This window comes from Maylandia zebra, linkage group LG11 (assembly GCF_041146795.1).
Source record: "Maylandia zebra isolate NMK-2024a linkage group LG11, Mzebra_GT3a, whole genome shotgun sequence".
NCBI lineage: Eukaryota > Metazoa > Chordata > Actinopteri > Cichliformes > Cichlidae > Maylandia > Maylandia zebra.
The window spans coordinates 21,989,996-22,012,462 of record NC_135177.1 but is presented as its reverse complement, the minus strand read 5'-3'; the positions used below and the strand labels follow the sequence as shown (position 1 = coordinate 22,012,462).

Sequence of the window (22,467 nt, the reverse complement as noted above, 5' to 3'; positions counted from 1 at the left end):
CCGCCCTTCCAGCGTTCCGTAGCCTGTTGCTGCCAAACCATCTGACAGTTTAAATTTATATTCTGCCCTATTACTGTACTCGAATCCCCAAGCTTTAAAGTCAGTCTTTTTTTTTTAAGTCATTACAGTGACTAGAGCTCACTCTTAAACCACGATGCGCAGTGTGGAGACGCGCTCAGCAACGTTTCTCTGTGGTGGTGCACACCTTCTTTGCAGCCTGTAATTGTTAACTTTTTTTTGTGAGGGACATCACTTCACGTTGTTGCATCATGGGAAGCTGCAGCAGCAGTTGACGCTAAAGTGTGAGTTTGTTCATGAGTTGCTGAAGCTCCTGAAGAAAGTTGTTCGCGGAGCTCCTTTGCGTCGGGTCTCGTCACCTGATTTTGCGCACCACTCCCAGCCGGTGCAGAACCTTTCCGCAGCGGCCAGGATGGGCACCTTGCTGTGGACACTCGGAACTCCGCCTGCTTGGAAAGCTACGATTGTCTTCTTCAATATAATATCAGCTGTTGTGGCCAAAAGGCACACCGTGTTTTGGAACTCTACAAACACAAGGTGAGGAGGGGGAGTCTGTGCGCGTAATGACGCTTCTCTTGGTACAAAACGAGAAGGCTGTTTTATTTTCATCACTAGTGACCAAATAAATGTTCACTGTTAAGGGGTCCAGATTTGGTTTAATCTACCAGTTTAGGTGAGAATAAACATAGCTGGTCTGAACTTGCACTTTCATGCCATTGCACAACATCTTTAATGATGCCTTGTGAATGACTCAGGCTTTAGTTGTTTAAAAGAATCTCAGCTATGTACCAGCTCACGTCAATGTTTACTTAAATGCAGTAGGGAGGGAAGCAGGTCAAACCTGCACCAAAAGCTATCAGGCTGTTTCCTTTAAATCAAGTAGTCTCAACTCTGTGAGTACAGTGGAACCCTCGGTACACTTGAGAGAGACCTGAGTGATCTCACCTCCTTGCCGCAGCCAGTTATCTTTATCATATTGACCACACTCTAACCGTGGCTTTCACCTGTCTGCTGCTTCTTGGAGTTAGTGATTATGCTACTTATAGAAAGGCAGAAGTAAGGGTTTCTTCCTAAGTGTTTGTTCTGAATAGTGCCCTAGATAGCATTCTCAGGACACAGGTGTATATTAAAGTCTAAAGTGCTGCTGTGCATAAGCGAATATGTAGTCAGGTAAGGGGAAGCTGTGTGTGTGTAATGGGTTGATTGGGGCCATTAGCCAGGCAGAGTGTGGCTCACCTGCTGATCCAGGTGTTCCAGTGCTTGCTAATTGAAGGTTTGAGGTGGGAGACCTGCAGGGCCTGACGGGCTACTGCCCACCAGAACACATTCGCGACTCTCTTACACGTTTTTCTAGACTCTTGCTCTCTCAGAGGCCAGAGTCCCCAAACGCTCTTTCAGATGAACGACCTTTTTACTTAGCCGTTGGCCACAGAGACTGCTCTGTCAGTAACTGTTTTATCTTTATGATTTTACATTTGTAGATGCTCAAAATCTGACAGAAATGTGACTCCTGGGACTATTAATTTCCCCAAGAGCTCCTTTGTCTAGGGGGCAGGCTCTTGTAGTGGAGGTTATACCCGGTGTGTGCATGTGGGGGAAAACTCAGTCATGTAATTAGGATCTGACAGAAATGTGGTGGACAGAAACACTGAGGATTAGGAAGCACCTTCTTGTTCTCCAGAGATTCAGGGATGAATGGTCACAGCCTGTGGCATGGCCACACAGTCTGCTGCAACACCACGCAATCACAATGCCATCAGCATCACGGTGGAGAGTAACCCACTGTGGCAGAGAATCACTCTCATCAGCAACACCACCCAATCACAAAGCTATCAGTGGTGCCGTGATGCTGCACCAAGTCCAGAATCCCCTGGGTTTACCACAAGGATTTTCCTCTCCTCTCCTCTCCTCTCCTCTCCTCTCCTCTCCTCTCCTCTCTCTTCATTACCTCCCTTGTTACAGCCTTCTCCTTTCATCTTTTGTCTGCACTCCCTCACTCCTCCTTCTCCTCTTTATGTCTCACAACTCCCTCCAGCCCAGTGATGGATATTGGCTGTGTGATTAGTTGAGCTTCAGTCATTTTCCCATACCATATTTTCTATTAGCTGCCAGCCAACGAGCCAGCCAAGTTGTCCTGAGGCCTGTAAATGCAGCCAGGTGAGGGGAAGAGGAGCACAGGGACACGAGAGCCGTGATTTTGTTGGATCAACGTAGCAATAAGAGAGCCAAAGACTGCGTCTGACATTCTGAGCACAGACAGTCAGAAAATAACCACGATTGGCTTCCTGCTTTTTTTTTTGTCCGCAGTGCTGCAACAGATTACAGTGTAACTGTTATTAATAACCGTGTAAAACCTCTTTTTTTTGACATTTTCAGCATAACTTTGTGTTATTTCATCCATTCCCATTCTACATTGCCTTGTTTAACATCTTTCAGCTCACTGTTGTGGCTGAGATTTAGTTTCAGTGCTTTGATTCTTGCTAAAATGGCTCTGGTAAGTCCATCATCTATGGGCTACCTGGGCGACACAAAACCAGCAGCAGGTCAAAGATGGTGACCAGAGGTATACTAAGTAAGAGAAAAGCCTCGTTTTCTTTTGGAGTTGATGAAACGGGACTTAAAGAGAGTTAATCTTGGATCATCATTCTCCATGTTGCCAGACGCATGACTTGAGATACATACTAACATTCCTCTGTAAATGTTGTAAACACTATAGCTTTACAAGCTAAAAACAGTTCATAGTTTTGTGTAGAACTGGCTTTGCTTGATTTATTGGTAAAATATTGATAATAAATTTGACCCCATGCACCAACCTTCTTTGGAAATGTAAGAAATTGTATTTTGCACATTCATGAACTAACAATAAGTGATTGAGTGTATTCATGGCAACATTATTCCTGTCACATGTGAATCTGGGAAAGCATCTAAAGACTAGCTTAAAACAAATGCTTAAGCTGCTTATAACAACCGTAGCTGGTGGAAAAACGAACTCTTTTTAATATGAACGACAGGATCCCATCTCTGGCCTTCACCTTTCCCTACAACATCTAGATTTATAGTTTTAATGAAGCAAGGGCAGTGAAGTGGAGACTGTAGGGCTTCACTGCTCTGTTCTTTGCTGGCTAATATGCTTGTAACAAAGGCTCAATGAAACACTTTAACTGGCACACATTTAGCACCCCCTATATTGAAAAATGAAGCTCTGAAATGAAAGTGATAGACTGACTGCGGGGTCGGCGTTGAACATTGCAGAATCGGATACCCCTGCCTCTTTCTTTTGTGGGGCTCCAGTGGTTCGATCGCCCTCTTTTATGATTTTTTATGAACACGGTTTACGATCGCTCTCCATTTTATAACCGTGTCTCTCTCAGAGCAATAGTTCCTTATTAGAAGAGAAATTATTTTTTACTTCCTGGAGCAGTTAAAGGTTAGTATAATAATATAACCCCAGTGCTCAAAGCTTGAGTGTGTGTGTATTTGTGAGTGCTGACAGTTTACCTTAGCTCCCCCCTGAGCCACAAGCTCAGACTGGTTTATTGGTGTATTCAGCTTCTTCTTGTGTTCCACGGAGAGCTTTTAAACCTGTTGGGCCAAACACGTTGACCAGCCTATTTGCAGATACAGCTGTGTCTGCTTTTTGCGCTGCATGCATCCTCATAAATTCGCTCAGGAGCCGTCAGGAAGTTTACTCAAAGCATCAAAACTTTAGGGATTGAATTACACTTCTTGGGGGACAAGAAATGGCTTGAAAGATTGGGCTGCTCATACATCTGTAACGAGAATAAATGTCACCCATACCTGGAGCTTTAATCACCTACTCCATTTTCTGGTTCTTGGCACTCACTTGTACTATTGCTTTCCCTCCTATCTGCCCGGAGAGGATGAAAACTTGTTGCAACAGTTCCCCTGGATCACAGCTCAAGCTTCAGTCTCTGCGTGCCAGCTCCTTTGCTTTCTCCGCACCCCAATTTTTTTTGTTTCTGAATTTGCGTAGAGGCAGACAAGCGTAGTTTTAATTGTAAATGACATTAACATTTAAAACCCGCGACAGAAACATCGTAACCAGTTTTCCTTACCTGCATCCTCACTTGCTCAGACTTGAACTCGCTCTGAAAGTTTGGACACAAACTTAATCTTTATAAAACATCAGACCAGACCCCTCTGAGCTCTCGCGCTCCCTCTCTTTTTTTTTCTTTCTTTCTTTCTCCCCCCGTCTCTCACCCGCTCACACAAAGACCTAGGGTGAGCTCTAAGCCAGTGAAGCATGTTTAAACGGGGCATGAGGTGATGAATATTTGTATTGGTTTTCTGTATCTTTATTGAAAGCTGCCCTCATAAGTCCTCCGTGTAATCTCTGCTCTGTTTATGCATCATTTCCGTCTGTGTGCACTTGTGAATGATCCAGTTTAAATACCAAAGTAAATCACATTCTGCATACCATAGCTGCACTCACGTACACACACACACGTAACTGATCTGTGGGATTGCACAAACAGACGCATGCAATATACAGTAAAATAAAAGCAGATAAGTTGTAATTGTGTCTTGTCAAGGATGATGATTGCACTTTTAGACTGATTTCTTTCTTCTCGTTATTTTATTCCTTCATCCAGCGATCTGTCTGCATCTATTACCCCTCTGTAGATTGGACATGCAAATGAATACGTTCCTCGGATTGCTTTCTCTTCTCTCTGTGTCTGTCTATGTACTAATCTCTATCTTCCCCTGGTAAATGATTAACATGGAGAACCTGGCTGAACTATAATCAACAAACCCACAGTGAGGTAATTACCACTTTATTCCCGGTCCTGCTAACAAAGCAGTCCCCCTCTCTCTCACACACACACACACACACACACACACACACACATACACTTTCTCTTCCTCGTTCTCTGAATATCACTTCATGTCTCTCTCTCTTTCTCATCTGTCATAGCTGCATCAGTGTCTCTCTCCCTTCTCCGTGTCAGTGCCTATTGTCTGACTTCGCCGCTGCGCTGTGGTCTGTGCAGATATAGAACCGCCTTTGCGAGTGCAATTGTGTGCGTTATCTGTCTTTGTAAATGCGCTTTGTCTGTTTGTTTGTGGTATCGAGTCTATTATCTGGAGGTAAACTGTGGTTGAGTTAACTTCTGTGTACACTCGAGCTTCTTCATCTCTGTCAGAAAACAATGCAAGGCAGTGATTTTTAGTGATTTGAATGCCTGAGAATTGACGTTGGGTGTCGTCGTTGTTGTTGGTTGAAGTTCATTTCACTGGAACAATAGCTCTGTCAGAGGTGTGTGCGTGCCTGTGTGTGTGTCTGTGCGTGCAAGCTTATCGCTCTTACTGGCTGGTTAGCGTAAAAGGGAAGTCTTTGTTTCCTTGAAGAGATGCAGTGTGATAAGTGTAAGTTCTGGAAAAACAAAACCCAGAAATGCACGAGGATACCCAGCCCCATTAAACCACTCAAGGCTTTGATTCATTTCTGATCTTGCACATTATTCATCTGGGTTGTTTTTCTTTTTTGGGGGGGGTTGGAGGTGCTTTTGTCTATCTTTTTTTTTTTTTTTTTTACTTTTCTCCAAACTTCCCTTCATCTCACAGCAAGTAGTGAAAATGGTTTAACAGGAAAAATCGTCTGTTCCGGTCAGCAGTATGTAGCTGTGGGAACATTTACCAACAGCCTCGCATCTAAATAGGTCATTGTTTTGTTTCCACTCGTTAGTTGATTTTAGGTGTGACTAAAGTGTTCGAGGAAAAAGGCGTAATATTGTCTGTGGATGCTTGGCTTTTTTTAAGGTGGGGCTTGCAAATAAGAGTATTGTGCAACTTTGAAATGCCACATGGCCTAACTATCTCCAGCAAGTCTTTCCAGAAATATTTAGAGGTATCTACCACACTGCTTCCCTCATCTTTCATGTGTACATCTGTGTGAAATCAGTAATCCTCTATTTCACTGTTTAGTGATATACCTTAGAATGAAACCAGCATAATCGTTGCACGACAAAACTAATCTTTGCATTTGAAGTGAACGCTGAGATACACATGCATAGGAAGACTCGAGCACACTGTGCTGAAAATGAGGTTTGGGGCCTAGCAGTGAGGATGTCTGTATTAAAATGGATCAGATAGTCACAGTGCAGCTTGGAGCAGTCGGAGCAGACATGGTGTACAAGCATGAAAGGACGGCCGCTCTCTCCTCCTGGTCAGGATATTTAGTCAATCGATACCAATTTAACACCCAGATATTATCGCCGGCTTCTTGCATTATCGCTAGACTGCATATGGACCCATCTCTTTCCCAATTTCTCTCCCCACGCTGCCCTGTTTCTCTGTGTACACACATACATCAATATTAGGTTGCATTAAGCTGTAATAAGTTGCATTGTGTGAATGTCTCCAAGTGGGGTGGAACAGCTGTGGAATGAAATGAGGTTCAGTGATGTCTGCAGCTCAGTTGGCACGGTGCAGCCCAGCTTTGGCACAAAATGGCTGCTGTGGCGCATGTGTGTGAAGAGGGTGGTTATGGTGGTTAAGGGCTGTTGGTGAGCACTGAGCAGGAGCGCATTCATTCATTCACGACACACAATGAGATGTCATTGTTGTAAGTGTCAGGCGAGCTGTGTAGTCCTTTGACGTACAAAACGCCAATTAAATTGGCACGCAAGAATTTGTAAACTGTGGGAAACGCCGTCACTCTGAGCTTGACCAAAACAAAGCAATCTGCTCGCTGTTTGGCCCATATGTGCATTTTCGAATATTTCATTCTCATTTTATTACGCGTGCAGGCAGAAACGCGTCCGCATGTACCTATAGCCTCTCGCTGTACTCTTTCTCTCGGCTCACAGATCCTGCCAAGAGGCAACTTGGGAATTCCCGCTGACAGAAATTGAATTAGTATTGACCGAGGCAAAGCAAAAGGCTGTAGCTGGAATCAGGATTATTGTACCAGACAAGGTCCTCACTACCAGGAGGGCACTGAGACATGTTTGCCATCATATCTCTATATTCTTTAAAGATGCTTAAGTACATTCACTCCAGAAGTGTTTCTTGATAATTGCTTAGATGTTCACACAGAATCTCCAAGCCAGTTTCCTAGAAATTGCTCCTGCTTTTGTGTGTGAAAGCTGTGCTTTGTGCGTATTTCCGTGCAATGACTCACTTGTTTTGGTCACTAACTGAGAGTCACAGTCATCAGGTGCAGACAGGACAGCCATTTTTCTTGCAAAACTCTAACTTTTTGCCTTGTTAGCGGACAACTTTTGTGTTTTCATCATAAATCTGCGACTTCAGGAGTGCTTCTCTCATGTGTCACGTAACCAGTAGAGGAGTAGAGGTCTATGGGCTTGATGTCTTTTTAAAAGTCTTAATATTCATGTGTTTGATTTTAACGCTGCAGTGTGTCACTGGATTAAAGTAAAGAGCCCCACAAATCTGTCTCAGGTTTAAATCCTCTCTTTCACGTGTCACAAAGTGTCTGCGAAGTGGTGCTTTTAAGCTACATTTATTACGATTTGGGGAAATATCATAAATGTGCTTGATGTAATAATAATAAGGCACTCTGGCGTTCTGTCGTGGGGGGTGTATAATGGAGGATTTAAAATAATTTTCTTTTATATAAAAATGAATTCTGTTACAGAATGTGTGAGGAAAATGCTTAAAAGCACAGAATAGCATAAATTCCCATATTCTGATTACGGGGAATGTTTTGTGCAAGCTGCTAACTCGCAGCTTTTTGATAAGTATTAGCAATTATGTATTCTGGTGGTGTGTATAAAGGATTTTTTTTTTTTTTTAAAGCTATAGGTGTGGCTGTGTACACTTTATCTACACACAACAAAGAAATCCTTAGATTTAAAAAGATATGTAAAGGGGTGTGAACATGTGTGTGTACTTATGGGGTGTATGTTTCATTTTTGCTCTCTTTTTATAGTTGTTACAGAAAAGTTTCGAGTAACACTTTCAGCTACACATACACAAGTATTCCTATTTCCTAAAGCTGCTTTTTATCCCGTCCTTTGAGATTTCCAGATAGATCACATGACAAATGTTGTGCTGTGTTGATATTATGACTCTTCTGTATTATTAATTTATTTATTTTTAGGAGACTTTTCCATGGTGGAACAAAAACTAATATTATTTTGGTATTGCCTCCCAGAAGTGTGGTAGCACAGCATACTGTGCAGCGCTCCCCCCAGTGATGTAAAACGCGTGCAGAAACATTTCGCTTCTGTTTCTCTTTACGCTGCCACACACACCACAAATGAATATACACGCTGCCTTGCCTGCTTCATTTTTTTTTTTCGTCAGCCCCGAGAGATGGTAAAAACATTAGACCTGCAGTGGAGAAAAGTGAGGGATGGAGAGTGCGTTAAGGAGACGATGGTAGTGAAAGAGTCAACAGATTTCAACTCCCAAAACAGCTCAGGGAGGCCCCCAGGGATGGAGGGATGAGGAGAGAGGGAGAGAGGGAAGAAAGGATGTCAGCAGGTATTACTATCACTGTCACAAGAAGGCGTGAGGAGCAAACCCTCTCTCCACCCCTCCCTCCACACACACACACACACAGGGGCTTACTCACACACTCACCGTGACGCAGCCATGTATACAGGTGTCGTAGAGAGGCTCACACACGCTACCGTCACCCTGCCTGCATATACGCTCGCTCATGGATGCTCGGACTCTGGGGAGAAGCCACGTAGGGACCACGCTGCGTTTAGACCTGACGCTGCTTTCAGTTTGCGCTACAGTCTTTACCTGATTGCCACCGAGACATAATATAATAACACATGCTTATTAAAGAAATAAACACCAGCAATTCTTTGAGGACTTCACTAAGATGAAGATATGGTTTTTGTTCTGTTTTGTTTTGTTGTTTGTTTGTTTTTTTTGGGGGGGGGGGGGGGCATGTGCGTGCATGCAGACAAGATTTGCTTTTGTTGTTGCAATAACCTGTACCACATGATTTTTTTGGGGGGGAGGGGGGGTGCAGTGATGCACAGCTTGATGCTTGTCTCCTGGTACTCTGACTGCTATTTTTCTCTCCCTTGTTCCTTTTTTCCACCTCTTTCCTCAACATTTTGTTCCAATGAGATCTTTTATTTATGAGTTCAAGGAAATGTGGGCTTTATTTTTCAGAATTCCTTATTTGATCAACTCTGCTATGTAATTGTAGCTATATAATTGCCATCGGTTAACCCCCTACTGTGTTCACTTTTTAAATGTGTACAAGCACATATGTATCTCTTAATAATCTGTGTGTTATTAGTTTGGTATCTCGCCATGTTGTGTTACTGTGCATAGCGTGGGGGGGGAAATACTGTGAAAACCAGCTCAATTTTAGTTATGCTTTATCCGCCACTTAGTTTTTTTAAGGGCTTAACTTGTGTTTTCTTTAATCCTTTAAGTAAACTTTTATTTTTTTGAATCGTTGATAGTCTAGGAGTATCGGGAATGGTGGTTGCGTTTTGTGCTGAATGGATGGAAATAGCTTTGTCCCAAATCTCCATAGTTGTGGCCTTGTAGCAGTAGAACTCATGAATCTCATTGCTCCCCTATTCAGCTGGAAATGGAGTTCTTGTGCACGGTGCGCTTCTCAAAACACTGTAGCAGATGCTGCGCGTTTATGATCGCAGAATTAATCTGTGCGTTCCCCTAAAATACACCCGGTGACAAATGCCTAGTCATAAAAGCCGCAAAATCACTCACTCGCTGCGTTTGTTTATTGCATTTATCGATGTGATGGATTTGCCTGCAGAATGGAAATTTGGTGAGGGCCTTGTTGTTCTTCATCAAAGGTTCATAATTAACACCTAAACAAGTGAGTTTTTGTAGTATTTGTCGCAGCGCGTGTCGCTTTGCTGTTAAGAAACAAAGAACACTCACCCACAGTCACACATACCATGCCTCCTGTGTGTTAATCTTGTAATTTTGGGTCATTCTGGTTCATTACTTAAAGTAGCGACCAGTCATCTTTAATCCCAAATGAATCAGTTAATCCCAGTCCAATGCCAGGCTGTTATTAGCACCACGTTAGCCTGGCGTCTGCACCGCTTCTCTTGACCCTCACCATTTCCTTCCTTTCTGCTCCTAAATCCTCACCACCACCACCACCACCACCCCTCCTCTTATTGTGTCTGAACCTTTCATCAGTGTTGTGGAACACAACTGGCCCCTCTAAGAAATTCAGAGGCATCCGGCTTCAAGGCAGACTTTTAAATCAAGCTAAGTGTCAAGAGTATAAATTTTTATTTCACACTCTCGAGCTCATGTACTTGAGCTAAAAATGCTGTATATGCTCAGTTTAATAAAACATATTCAACAGTCTTATCCAAACCCTAGCCGAAACCCCATGCAGACTTGGCAATAATGTAGTATTTTTGTTCTCGGCTCTTTTGATTGTATCGGGCTCTGTAAGTGTCCTACCCCTGGTGGGAATATGTGTTCATGAGTGTGAGGGGCAGGGTGGGGCAGGGTGGGTGGCTGTGCGTGACTAGAACAGGACAAAGCTGGCTGCCTTGAGGGGAAATAAAGGGGACCCTCCATACCCCCGACACACAGAGCGATATGAATCTTAACCGTTGTGACGGAAAAAGATGGAGAGGGAGAGAGAAGCGTGGATCGGCTGTGATGGTGGGAAGGGAGAGGGAAGGGGGCAGTTTAGACTCCTGGGATTCCAAAGCAGTGACCGTGAAAGTGCTTAGATAAACAGAGAGGGAGGGAGGGCAAAGTGGGTAAAACGAGGATGGAAGAAGCATTCGGAGGAAGAGGAATGGTGAAGAAGGTGTAGACACACTGACTGGTGAAGGAAATGAGACCTGCTTAAGATGGGGTGAAAGACAGAAGATGAGAGTGAAACCAAGAATAGAAGTTTCTAAATAAGTTCACCGGGAGACAGAGACTGAAAGGGACCAGCTCACTCTATTTACTCCTTAACTCGTATGCCTCTCCAATCCTTCTCTCTCCATCGTCTCCCTTCCTCTCCTTCCCTCTGTTTAAATTATTCAAGCCTGTTGGTTGTATTAGAGCAGGTTTCCTTGACATGTCTTAACTGTGTATGTATGTGTGTGTGTGCATGTGTGTGAGTGACAGACAGAAAGACAGCTCTAGGCCTCCAACTGGCCATTCCTAAGGTAACAACCACCAAATAATCAGACACTGGGAAAGTGAGAAGGAATGCACACCTGGGATAAATGGACTAGGCTGCCTATCCAGCATTGACCTTCTCATCATGGCGAGGGAGGGGAAAAAACAGAGTACACAAATGGGAAAGAGTGTCTACAGCATCAGAACTGTGACCTACTTAGTAAATGATGGATTCTTAAAGCCAAGTCTGATTTATTGGCTGAGTGTATGTGCTTTATGAGCGCCCTTTTCACTATATTGAGTGCATCTGAGCAAATGTGTGTCTATGGGGTGTCGCTTGCATGTCCTCCTTAACCCACTTACACAGGTGGGCTGAAAGACCCGGGGCTCATGTAAGTGTAGTTAAGTATAGTTAAATAATAGATGAGAGTGTAGAGCGTATACTACAAAGACTGAATGGAAGAGAAGAAGTCAGTAAAAAAAATTACAAAATATTGGTTTAACAATGTTCGTTTATGCAACATGAGAAATGGCACCAACAGCAGACATCATCACAAAAAAAAACACATTCACTCCAAATACTGCTACAAAAATGGGTCACGTTTGATTGAATGCCAATTTAGAGCATTTGAGTTTCATAAAAGTGGCACAGAAACAGAACCTTTCTATAAAATTTCAAAGCAGCCTTCACCTTCAGAGTTGTCAAATCCTCGTTTTATCATTCAAAGGACAGACAGAAACTCAGAATGTATGACAGCCTATGGATGCGGACAGTGACGATCCAACTATGGAGTCATTCTGACTATTGTTTCCATTTTAAACACATGTGTATAAAGCAGACTAACAGATACTTTTTCTTGTTTTTTTTTAAACTGTTAAGAAGCTTGCCAATGTGCCCTTTTACAATGCACCGTACAGTCTATTGGCATGGCAACACTGGCAACTCTGTATAACAAACCTTTTTATAGTCCATTTACTCAACTTTAGCATGACGGTTTCTGAATATAGATGGATCTGTCTGCTCTGGAACTGTGCAAATCCAAAGGGCCCAGCCAGCAATACATAAATATTAGACACATGATGTTGACACAGCAGATGAGCCCAGCTGCCACTTTGTAGCAATACGCTTTGATAGATATTATAAATAGTTTGAATCATTGGTCTTGGTGTCCACCCATCATAGTTGTCATTGTTCCCCACCTCTCGTCATATGTCATTCCTGTCAGCGTCTTGGCGGTGAGGTACTGTAGCTAGTTTATGTGTCTGAGCCTGGCACCTGTACAAATCAGCCCTGTATTTATTCTGCAGCTCCATTTAGACTGCAGAAACATGGAGAGCACTCATTACTCTGAGGTTTAGGCTGTCCGACCGAGAGATGCAGGAAAAGGACGGCTAGAACGACGGATGGATGGGTGGGGCGTTGGCTTGGAACCAGTCCCAGCTCCAGATTGGTGGTTGTCCTAGCAACGGCACGACTGACCTTATTTACCCCCCTTTGTACACCCCCTTTTCGTCCATGCACTCTGCTCTCGTCCCGTGCACATTTTTTTTTTTTTTTAGCCGTGCGCGCGCACACTTTCACCATCACTCTTCTCTTCACGAGAGCTCAAACTCTTCGCCTTCTGCCTCTTTTCTCCCTTACACTAATCTTAAAAGTGTGGCCGCTACCGCTCAGGGAAGGTGAGAGAGTGGAGCCAGACTTTTAGCTGCTGCAGCGCTGGTGGGTATAGTGAGGCAACATTTCGCCATACACTGTTTCTGGCCAATTGGTGAAAATTAAAAAGAAAAAGGACCCATAGACTGCCAGACTGCACTCTTGGCCATTTATGCTGTAGACCGTAATTTCATACCTCAAAGGAAAAAAATCACTGGAAAGCTTATTTTTGGATCAGACTGGACCACACATGGCGAGTTGTGCCCGTGTATGAGAGAGGTCTGTCACAGAAGGGGATGATGGTTTCTGCAGACATCCTGCCATATCAAAATGGCTCCGATGAATTGGTTTCCATACTGATGGGTCCTCTGGGCCTGAATTGGGCAATTTTCTTCAGCTCTGCTGGCCATAGCTATGCATCCTGTTGTGCTGCTGAGTCTCATAGAACAGACACATATACACAAACTGAAGAGAACCTTTGCCGTAACAGGCAGAAAATAGACTCTGTCTTTACCTAAGGCTGAGAGTCCTTTAGGCCTGAAGCAGCAAGGCTGTGTGTTTGTGTATCTGTGTATTTTATCAGTGTCTGGGAATTGATAGCGAATGTGGTTCCATGAGGCAACCTGCTGATTCACACAGTTTGAATGAGAAGTGAAGAGGTATGAATACCCTGTGCCTTCTGGTCATTTAATAGAGCCTGGAGGGCAGGAAAGGTGCAACCAATCACTTCATCTAGTTTACTCACATATGCACACCCACAGCCATCATTATAAGCGCTTACATACTCATATTAAAGCACAATGCAGTGTATTTGAACATGTGGACACACATATCCTTTTGAGGACGGAGGTTTTTTGCCTGGGTGATGACACAGGAATTTCCTGGGAAATGTTGAGCAGTGGTGGAAAGCCACCTAGATCCTAATGCATATTAATGCAAAAGTGCTCAGAACTTGCATATGAAGATAAAACAGACAGAGACAGGAGGGGGAAAATGTAGCAGGAAAGTTCGCGCAGCACTCACATTTGGAGATTGGGAGTTTGTAGAAAAGCAAAAGGTCTGGTGGAGAGGAGAGCAACACTTCCTGCTGACCTTGAACAAAGCAGAGACACACAAATGCATACACACTTGTGTAGAGGCATACCAGACAGGAAAGGGTAGATAAGCACGGCAGCTTATTTCCCTTAAGTCTCTCTTTCCTCTCTGTGAGGAGTGGTTGATCAGTGTTTGGCCACAGTTTGATGACACTGAGAATCTAAAGAGGTGGGGTTTGCAGAGTGTTGAGGATGTGGGGTGGTAGGAGGGTTGTTTAAGGATTTCTGAGCCAGCTGGGCAGGCGGGGTCGTGGGGGGGGGGCCCAGATGGTCAGAGGTGGGGGGTGACATCCTTGTTTGTGTGCGTTGAGGGGAGTAAGCACCAGGTTAGACACAACATTGGTGTTTGGGCTCTGGACACAGTAAGGCTTTGTGTGAGCATGGAGGGGGGCACGGCTTTGGGAACGGGGGGTGGAGGGGCCCTCATTCTGTTTTCTTTTACGTTTATGTAAAGAGTAATCGACTGGGAGAAAGGGACATGGTGAACAGCAAGGTTAGAACCAAATTCTAACAAAAAGTATTGAGTATCAAAGTACTGCTCAATCTGCTTGAGTTTCTTCAAGAAGTTTCACCTCTCAGGCTTCTTCAGTTGTTACTGACTGGGAAGGACTCCCAGGCATCCTCCAAACCAGTTAGATAGAACTGAAGAAGTTCATTTTAGATATAACCTACCATGACCCAGCTGACTGAGAATCTCCACAATTTCCTTTTGAAAATAGGATAGCCTGTAGAGTAGGAGTTAACTGAAGCTTTGCAGACCTCAAGGAAAGACTCTTCAGTTATCTGGCTCATTCCCTTTTCTCTACTGTACTGTCTTTGGGCTCTCTTTGTCATGAAATCTCCCATACTTTCCATCAGTTGAGCTGCATTGCAGCTCGTCCTATAAAAGTCTTCCCAAAACAGACATATTAACTTGAAAAATGTATTAGTTGTGCTCACTTTCAGTCATCTTTCATGTCTTCTGTAATCAAATCTGTCTCTAGTAGCAGTTAATTGTGATTCAGTGCCTGGTTGTTATCATTTGGTACCAAAACATATTGAAAAAAATCAGTTTGTAGAATGACATTTAGCAGCAATAACTTGAAGCAATAATTTTGGGCATGACTTTATCAGTCTCTCACATCATTGAGAAGGAATTTTGGTGTTTAGTTCTTCGAGGTTTTTGGGCATTTGTTCATACACAGATCTCTTAATGTCCCATCAAAGATTTTCAGTCAGGTTGAAGTCTTTAACTGGCTTTAATTAGGCCATTGCAGCACTTTTCTTTTCTTCTTCAGTCATTTTATTGTAGATTTGTTGCTGTGCTTCAGATTATCATCCTGTTACATGACCCAATTTCAGCCAAGATTTGGCTGTCAGACAGATGTGCTCACATTTGACTCTGGAACACTTCGGTATACATGATCATGAGTTCATGATTGACTCAAGAACAGCGAAGTGCCCTGGCCCTGTGCCTCAAAACAAGTCGAAATCACCCCTCCACCACCATGCTTCATAGTTGGTATGAGGTTGATGGTATGATGTGTTTGGGTTTCTGAGAGTTTTGGCTGAACATCTCTGCTTTGGTGTTGTCTCTCCAAAGCCTTCACATAAAGACCTAAGCTGTGTTGCCATGTGACATGTAGCTCTTTGCTTTTTGGGTTTTTCCTACAGTTTCTGTGGGCATTGCATGGGCTGACCTTGGGCTGATGGGACAACCACTCCTGACTAATGCTCAGTAAATCAGGATTAGCAGCACCTGGCTGCTACTTACTTTAATTCCGGTGGGGGCAAAATACAGGACTACATGCAGCAATGCAAAAATCATTTTTACATGACTGTATGTCTTTGTGAAGCCGATAGAAATTAGAAGTAGACTGTATGTAAAAGATGCATTTTCAAATTCCCGTTTTAACCCTTTAAAGTCTAAAACAATTGCCGGGAAACGTTATAAAAATGGAGTGCTTAGTGAACGTGTTGATGGAAAAAAAAAAACTAAAAATATATATATATTTTTTTTTTTTGCAAAATAAAAATATACATAAATTTTTAAAAAAATCCATAAGTAGCCACACCCTAAATATTAGCTCAATTCATTGTTTTTGTTTGTTAGTTTGTTTTGTTTTTGACTGTTTTTGGTGACTTTGGTGGTTTAAGAAACACTGGAATTATTTTTCAGACTCAGAGGTTCAGTCCATCTTTTACATACAGTCTGTGGGTTGATTACATATTGGGTAGAGCTAATTGCAGAGCTGCTGTGGCTGGTGGGGCATTGGTAATATTTTTCCGTATTTCAGGTTTATGGGTGAGCATCTGACCACATGCTGTATGGCATGGCCATAAAGCAGCGGCTCGGGTTTGAGTCCGACCAATCCTTTGCCGCGTGTCTTCCCCTCTCTCTTTCCCCGCTTTCCAGTCCACCTCCACTGCCACTATCCAATTAAGGCAAAAGCCCAAACAAATTTCAGTATATTTCAGCCTCTGCATCCTGCTAAGCAAGCTTGTCAGATAGCTCATTCGCTAATGAGTAAGTTTGCCTGAGAAACTTTGTATCATCGACTCCAGTGTCAAAACTGACTGCAAATTCTGTACTTAATGGAACAGTTTATGCTACAGCAGAGTACAGTTGCATTAAATTTTATGGTGCAATAAAGCCAATATGACTCCATGGGTTTCCATTCCCTTCAAGGTTATGAGTCGCAAGACAGTTTGTAGCTGGTCAAGAGTACAGTGTTTGTGTTAATGTTCATTAACAGTAACAATAATTAAAAACTATGACAGTCATTATGGTTGTATGTGAATATTGAAGTTGCGTTATTCATTTTGAGTAATGACTCACCTTGCACCCACTCATCTTTCATCATCAAGGTGATTTCCCACCCATTGTGCAATGCACAAAGAAAAGAAAAAGGAACAACACTTTAAAAGCGTATCTTTCTTGAAAGCACCAAAGATCTGTGTTACTACAGTATCCAACATGAAGACTGAAACTGTGTCACGCTATGCCTAGCCAAGGTAGGGTGACCATGGCGTGCTGTGCCTAGTCAGCGTAGTGCCCAGAGTTAACAGTCATCCTGCTGTGATTGGCCAAAGAAGGAGTGAAGCTAGACCAAGCCTTCTGGCCTCCTATTGTCACTTGAAGGAACCAATAAGCTTTTACTAAGGGCTTTGTTTATTTAACCTACTGTACTCTGACTGTATATATACATTTCCTGCATTCATTCGGCATGCACAGTACAGTGTAAGTATGTTATTAGCATTTTCATTATAGCAGAATATTTGTATCCCCGGTGTTTATGTGAAGTACTTTCGTTAAGTGCTCTAGTATATTCGAGATGCATAGCATGCAGCTGCTGTGCGTGATCAAGTATCCTTTCTGTATTCCTGAAGCTGTGTTGCAAGATTGTTGCTCCTTTAATTATTCTCTCATATTAAAGGATCAAAGGTCTCTGCCACAGTGAACTCCCTGCATTTCATTATTATCGCACACGCACACTTTTGCCTTTGTCTGCACACATTTACATGGACACATCCGCAGCATGTCAGCTATGTTCAGTCTTTCAATTCCGCATTTGATTTCCTGTGATTATAAAGGGATAAATGTTGGTCTTTTCAAGTTCTTCACTGAAGAACCCAGCATGTTATTTTTGATTCTGCTCCTCTGTGAGATTTTTCTTTATCAACAACAAGCTTGCACCAGTCCTGAGAAGGGTGTCATTGATAGCCCTGTGGCATGAGGGACAGAGCATGTTTTATTCTCCTGAAGTACTTTCATGTCCTGGTGCTTGTGAACATGTGTTTGTGTGTATTCCCGCCAACGTGTGCCAAAATGCAGTGAGTGTGTGTTCTGTGCCTTTTCCCTCTCCCTCTGGACCCAGCCAATCCTCTTTGTTGCTTCCATAGGTTTCTCCCACCGATAGGCTGCTTCAGCGCTCTGTTCTATGACACCCACAGCTCCACAGTGCTCCCATGATGCCCCTGTGCTGTCACCACTCTGCTGCATGGCAGCTGGCAGGAGGGGAGGATGCTGAGTGTAATTAGGGCGTACCCAAGCCTACTAGGACCAGAGAGGGGGGGTGGAAGAGGCAAGAAAGAGGGCTGACAGTTTGACATCAGTACAGCACACCAACTCTGTAATTGCTGGCATACATATGGTGCAACCCAAGGTTGCAAGGTTGTGTGGGGTAGCGAGTGGGGTAATATGGGATAGAGAGAAGTCAAAAATAGGAGGGAGAATGCAGGCTGAAGAAATAGATGGAGGATGGGTTCACGTCATCCAGAGCGGAGAACAACAAGGGAGGAGATGGAGTAGAAGCAGGGAGTAAGGAAAAATGCGTAGTGGGCTTTTGGGTGGGGAAAACAGGACCTAAGGAATGCAGAAGAAGCTGGAGCTGAATGACATGTATAGCAGGGGGTGCAGCATGTTGACACAGCACACGTCTATTATTACATGCACATACACGCACACACCTGCACACACACTTCCACAGCTGGCGCACCTAAGCAAACATTTCTCTGCCCCAGAGGGGCTTTAAAAATCACCACGGGTAGTATGAAAAGTAAATGTAGTGTTGTGCTTGTGTGTATGTGCTTTTTTTGCGTTAGCGTTCTCTTAATTAGAAATTCAAGTGCTTTTCTATGGCTGTAATTAGAGTGCACAGGTAATAGAGCTGTCGCACATAACTGCGCACACAAACACACGTGCACAGAGGGGATATTGATCAGGGGAGAGTGTGTGTGCGCGTGTGTGTCCTGAGCGAGGGATCCTGATCGATGGTGTCCTGTCCTGTGGATAGATTGCCAATTCTGCACGGTCGCTATTGAGCAGGAAGCAGCTTTGGTGAGATTTGCCTCCAGGGTCTCACCTGCATCCCCAAGACACACACACACACACACACACACACACACACACACACACACACACACACACACACACACACACACAGTCACACATGCCTTTCTGCTTTTGTGGTCTCACACAGAAATACACACCTGCTGCACACGTGCTCAGCTTCAGAGTTAACACAACGCTCATTTCTATTCTACTTTTTGAGCTTTGGCCTCCTTCTCGCCGACACTCTTGTCATTTCTCCTCTCATTGCTCCATCCATCTTTGATACTCTCTGCAGATTTGTTGGACCGTCTCAGTCTCTTGCTTCCTGTCATTTCTATCCGTTTCATTTTGGCTTGCATCACTTCTGTCTCATCCTCCTCCTTCTCCACACTGATTTCTTCCTCTTATTTATTCTTTTGGTCTACTCTCTGTCCGCCTACTTAACTTCAGAGTACTCTGCCGTGCACCACCACCGCCATCCCCTCCCCATTCCACGCTCCTTTTCCCTCCCATGTTCCCCTTGACTGACTCCCAGCACTCCTTCCTCTCTCCTCCGCTCTGTCACCCCTCTATAAAGACTCCCACTGACGGACCTGAACCTTCTGCCCAAGCCACATTCTGCCCCTCATTCTTTGCTCCTGCACTCCATGTGAAGAGGAGACCAATTAAAGTCCGTCTCCTCTCTTCTTCCACTCCGTTGTTCTTCTCTCTGTGTGTCTGCACTCAGGCTCTCTGGGGTCACTAATTAAAACACTTTACTTTTTTCTTTACTCCACTTTTTGCACCTGTATGTCCAACTTCTTCCTTTGGCTTCTTTTTAAACATATTTTTGTTCCAGCTTTTCTTCATCCTGTCTCCAAAACTTTCTTTTCACCAACCTCCTTCTGTCTGCCTGTGGGACTCGTCTCATGTCTCTTCATCACTCACAGGCCTTTCCTCCATTTGTCACACGTTTCCCTTCCTATTTCTTGTCTCCCTCTTTGTTCTTTCATGAAGTCTTATGATATCTTTATGTTAAGTTAACCTCTCTTGCTTTGTCTTACATCTTCTTCCCTTCTGACTTTATTCTCATTCTTTCATTCACATATTAGCTTGTACATGGGAAACTCTTTATACTGCGGGCTGACAGGAAGTCAGAATCCTCGCTCTGAAAGATCGCACATTATGCAGCTGCTCTGTCCTAATGATGCTGTCTTGTCCAGAGTTGTTGTTATGCCAAACTCCAGTCAGCCTTGACTGACATGGTTGTACATGCACATGCACATCCGCTTACGTTTGTACACACATCTGTCTATCTGTGCTGTGCAGTAGGAGAGTGGAAAGGAGAGGGAGTCGAGTTTATTTTACGCTGAACTCCCCTCAGTGGTCTTAATTAGCATGTGAGGAATTTTTGCTCTCTCTAGCTGACACTCAGCATCGTCACTGGTCCAGAAGTGTAGCTGTAGCATTTGAATCCCACCAAATTCTTGTATTAAAAAAGATCAAAATGTTGTTTTATTGCCTGTCACAAGTGTTGGATGTGCATTTGGAAAATTGTGGAATTCCTGTCCTTTCTCTCGCTCTTTCTCTACGTGTCTGCAGTCTATCACTGCCTCCCCCCTCCTTCAGTCATGTATCAGTCTCTAATTGCTACATGCAGTATTAATGCCGTTGTCGTTCTTCCTTCCAGGTTAACAGCAGGTGATCTGTCTGTCCAGCTGAATTTCAACGATTACCTGGACATCCACTGCCCCCACTACCCCAACGAGGAGGCCGTGGGTCACAGGCAGCCGGAGACCCTTGCCCTCTACCTGGTGGGAGAAGAGTCGTTCCAAGGCTGTGTAGAGACCAGGGGGGCCATCAAGAGGTGGGAGTGTAACACCCCTTTTGCTCCATATGGACCAGTGCGCTTCTCAGAAAAGATCCAAAGGTTCACGCCCTTCTCACTGGGGTTTGAGTTTCTGCCAGGGAGACACTACTACTACAGCTGTGAGTAGATGATGTGTATGTTTTTGTGTGTTGGGAGAGGGTAAACCGATTTAGAGAGTCAAACATATCACAGCTTGAGCTCAGTGTTATATGAAATTTTCTGACATGCCTGATGTTTGATGATCAGTCATGTGACAGATATAACAAATAGATACACCGTTAGTTATTTAGCAGCCATACAAAAAATTCCTAACTTAATTGTCTGATTTTTAGAGATATCAAAAGTCAAACATGTCTTAATATGCAACAATTTTGAAGCTTATATGCAGACAAATCGGTCTGCAAGTTGTTGTTGTTATTTGTTGCTTTGATTCTTGTCAGTTTCCAGAAATATGAATAAATGGATACAAATTTTTCCATTATATCAGTGCCCTGAGATTTTTTGTCCAGCCAACAAACACCATCTGATTTTTAGTTTAGCATAAGAAGAATGTTGCTTTGAATCTGAAGTATTTAATATTAAATAAATGTTAAGTATTAATATGAGTTAAGCATCTAAAATCATTAGTATTAATCATTATTTTGTTTCTATCTAACTCCTAATGGCACATTTCGGGGCATTTCAGCACTACAGTTGGCATTTCAGAAGCATCGATATGGTATTGATATTAATTCCCAGCCTTTGTCACGTGATTATTTAAATAAGATCAATAGTACACGTTTTTGCTGCGCATAATCTGTCATCATTTTTATGATCGTGTTTAAGTGAAACAATGAATATTCGCTCCAGCTCCTTACACCCTAATAAAACAGCCCCAAAAGAAAAAGAAATCTAAATATTTAATGTTTCAGTTCATCAGTCTGTGCAAAGACACCTGTGCAGGAGATGATGTGGCGGCCAGAAAGCCTTATTTAAAGGATAAAAAGGTTTCACTGTTGCTTAAGCCAACGTGTTTTTTATGAGTGTCGGCAAACTGCAGCTTTCTGAATGCCATTAATGTTATCCATAAATTCATGCTGAATGACATTAATATGATGTTTTCATAAACCTGTAGGCTGTTGTACAATTTAAGTGATGGTTTCTCCGTGACATCCTCCTGCAATCCTCTCCCCTCACTCATTTATTTCAAACCACTGGAGGGAAAAAAAGGGAGGGAAAGATACAGAAGATGGCTTAGTGGCTGTAAAATCAGTTGCCTTTTTTTTTGCTTGCTTTTTTACAACTTCTGGTGTAAGTCCAAGAGGAGGGAGGGCATGAAACGAAAGCAGAAAATGAAAGAGTCAAGCGAATGCATAGTACGGAAGGGTGACAACAAAGAGACAAAAAAGTGTAGGTGGAAGAAATCGAGATCAATACACGGCGACAGCGAGGGAGGAAAAAAAGGCAGGCAGAGAAGCAGACGGAGGTAGAGAAGCGTGGAAGAGTGACACGGGGAGAAAAAGAGCAAAAGATGGACACAGTCTCACAGTACGGGAAGGGTGGGGGGAGAAAGGGATGGGAGGATGGATGAGTGGAACCCAAATGGGAGAGAGAAAAGTGGGGAACAACAAAAGTGATGGATGGAAATGAAGGAAAAGAAAGAATCTTTACATAAATTACTGCTGCAGTCTGAGGGACAATGGAGCATTGTGAGGGTATGAGACACGCTCACGCACACTAACACACACACACAAACGTATGTATGTACGCACATGCACACTGGGCTATTGTGGTAGTTCATGCCAGTTCACAGAAAAGCAACAATAGGTCTTACCCCCTGGTTTGGGTCACATCGGGCTTTGGGCGATTGTGTGTGTTTTGTCCACATCAAAGATAAGGCGTAAAGTTGGTCCAAATGTCTGGCTCTGGGGTGTGTGCACTGAATGGGCCCGCAGCACCGGAGACTGCATAATGGCATTAGCCCGGGAGAACA

General features: G+C 43.5%; 1 protein-coding gene across 2 annotated transcripts in view; it reads left to right on the top strand.

Moving 5' to 3' along the window:
• Positions 1-7: 7 nt before the first annotated feature.
• efna4 (ephrin A4) overlaps positions 8-22,467 on the top strand; it is a 33,630-nt gene continuing 11,170 nt past the window's right edge. For both annotated transcript variants that reach the window (XM_004541274.3, XM_012924384.3), the window contains exons 1-2: positions 8-555; positions 20,316-20,614. In XM_004541274.3, coding sequence (XP_004541331.1) covers positions 431-555; positions 20,316-20,614 — 424 coding nt within the window. In that variant the 5' untranslated portion in view covers positions 8-430. The remainder of the gene's footprint in view (positions 556-20,315; positions 20,615-22,467) is intronic.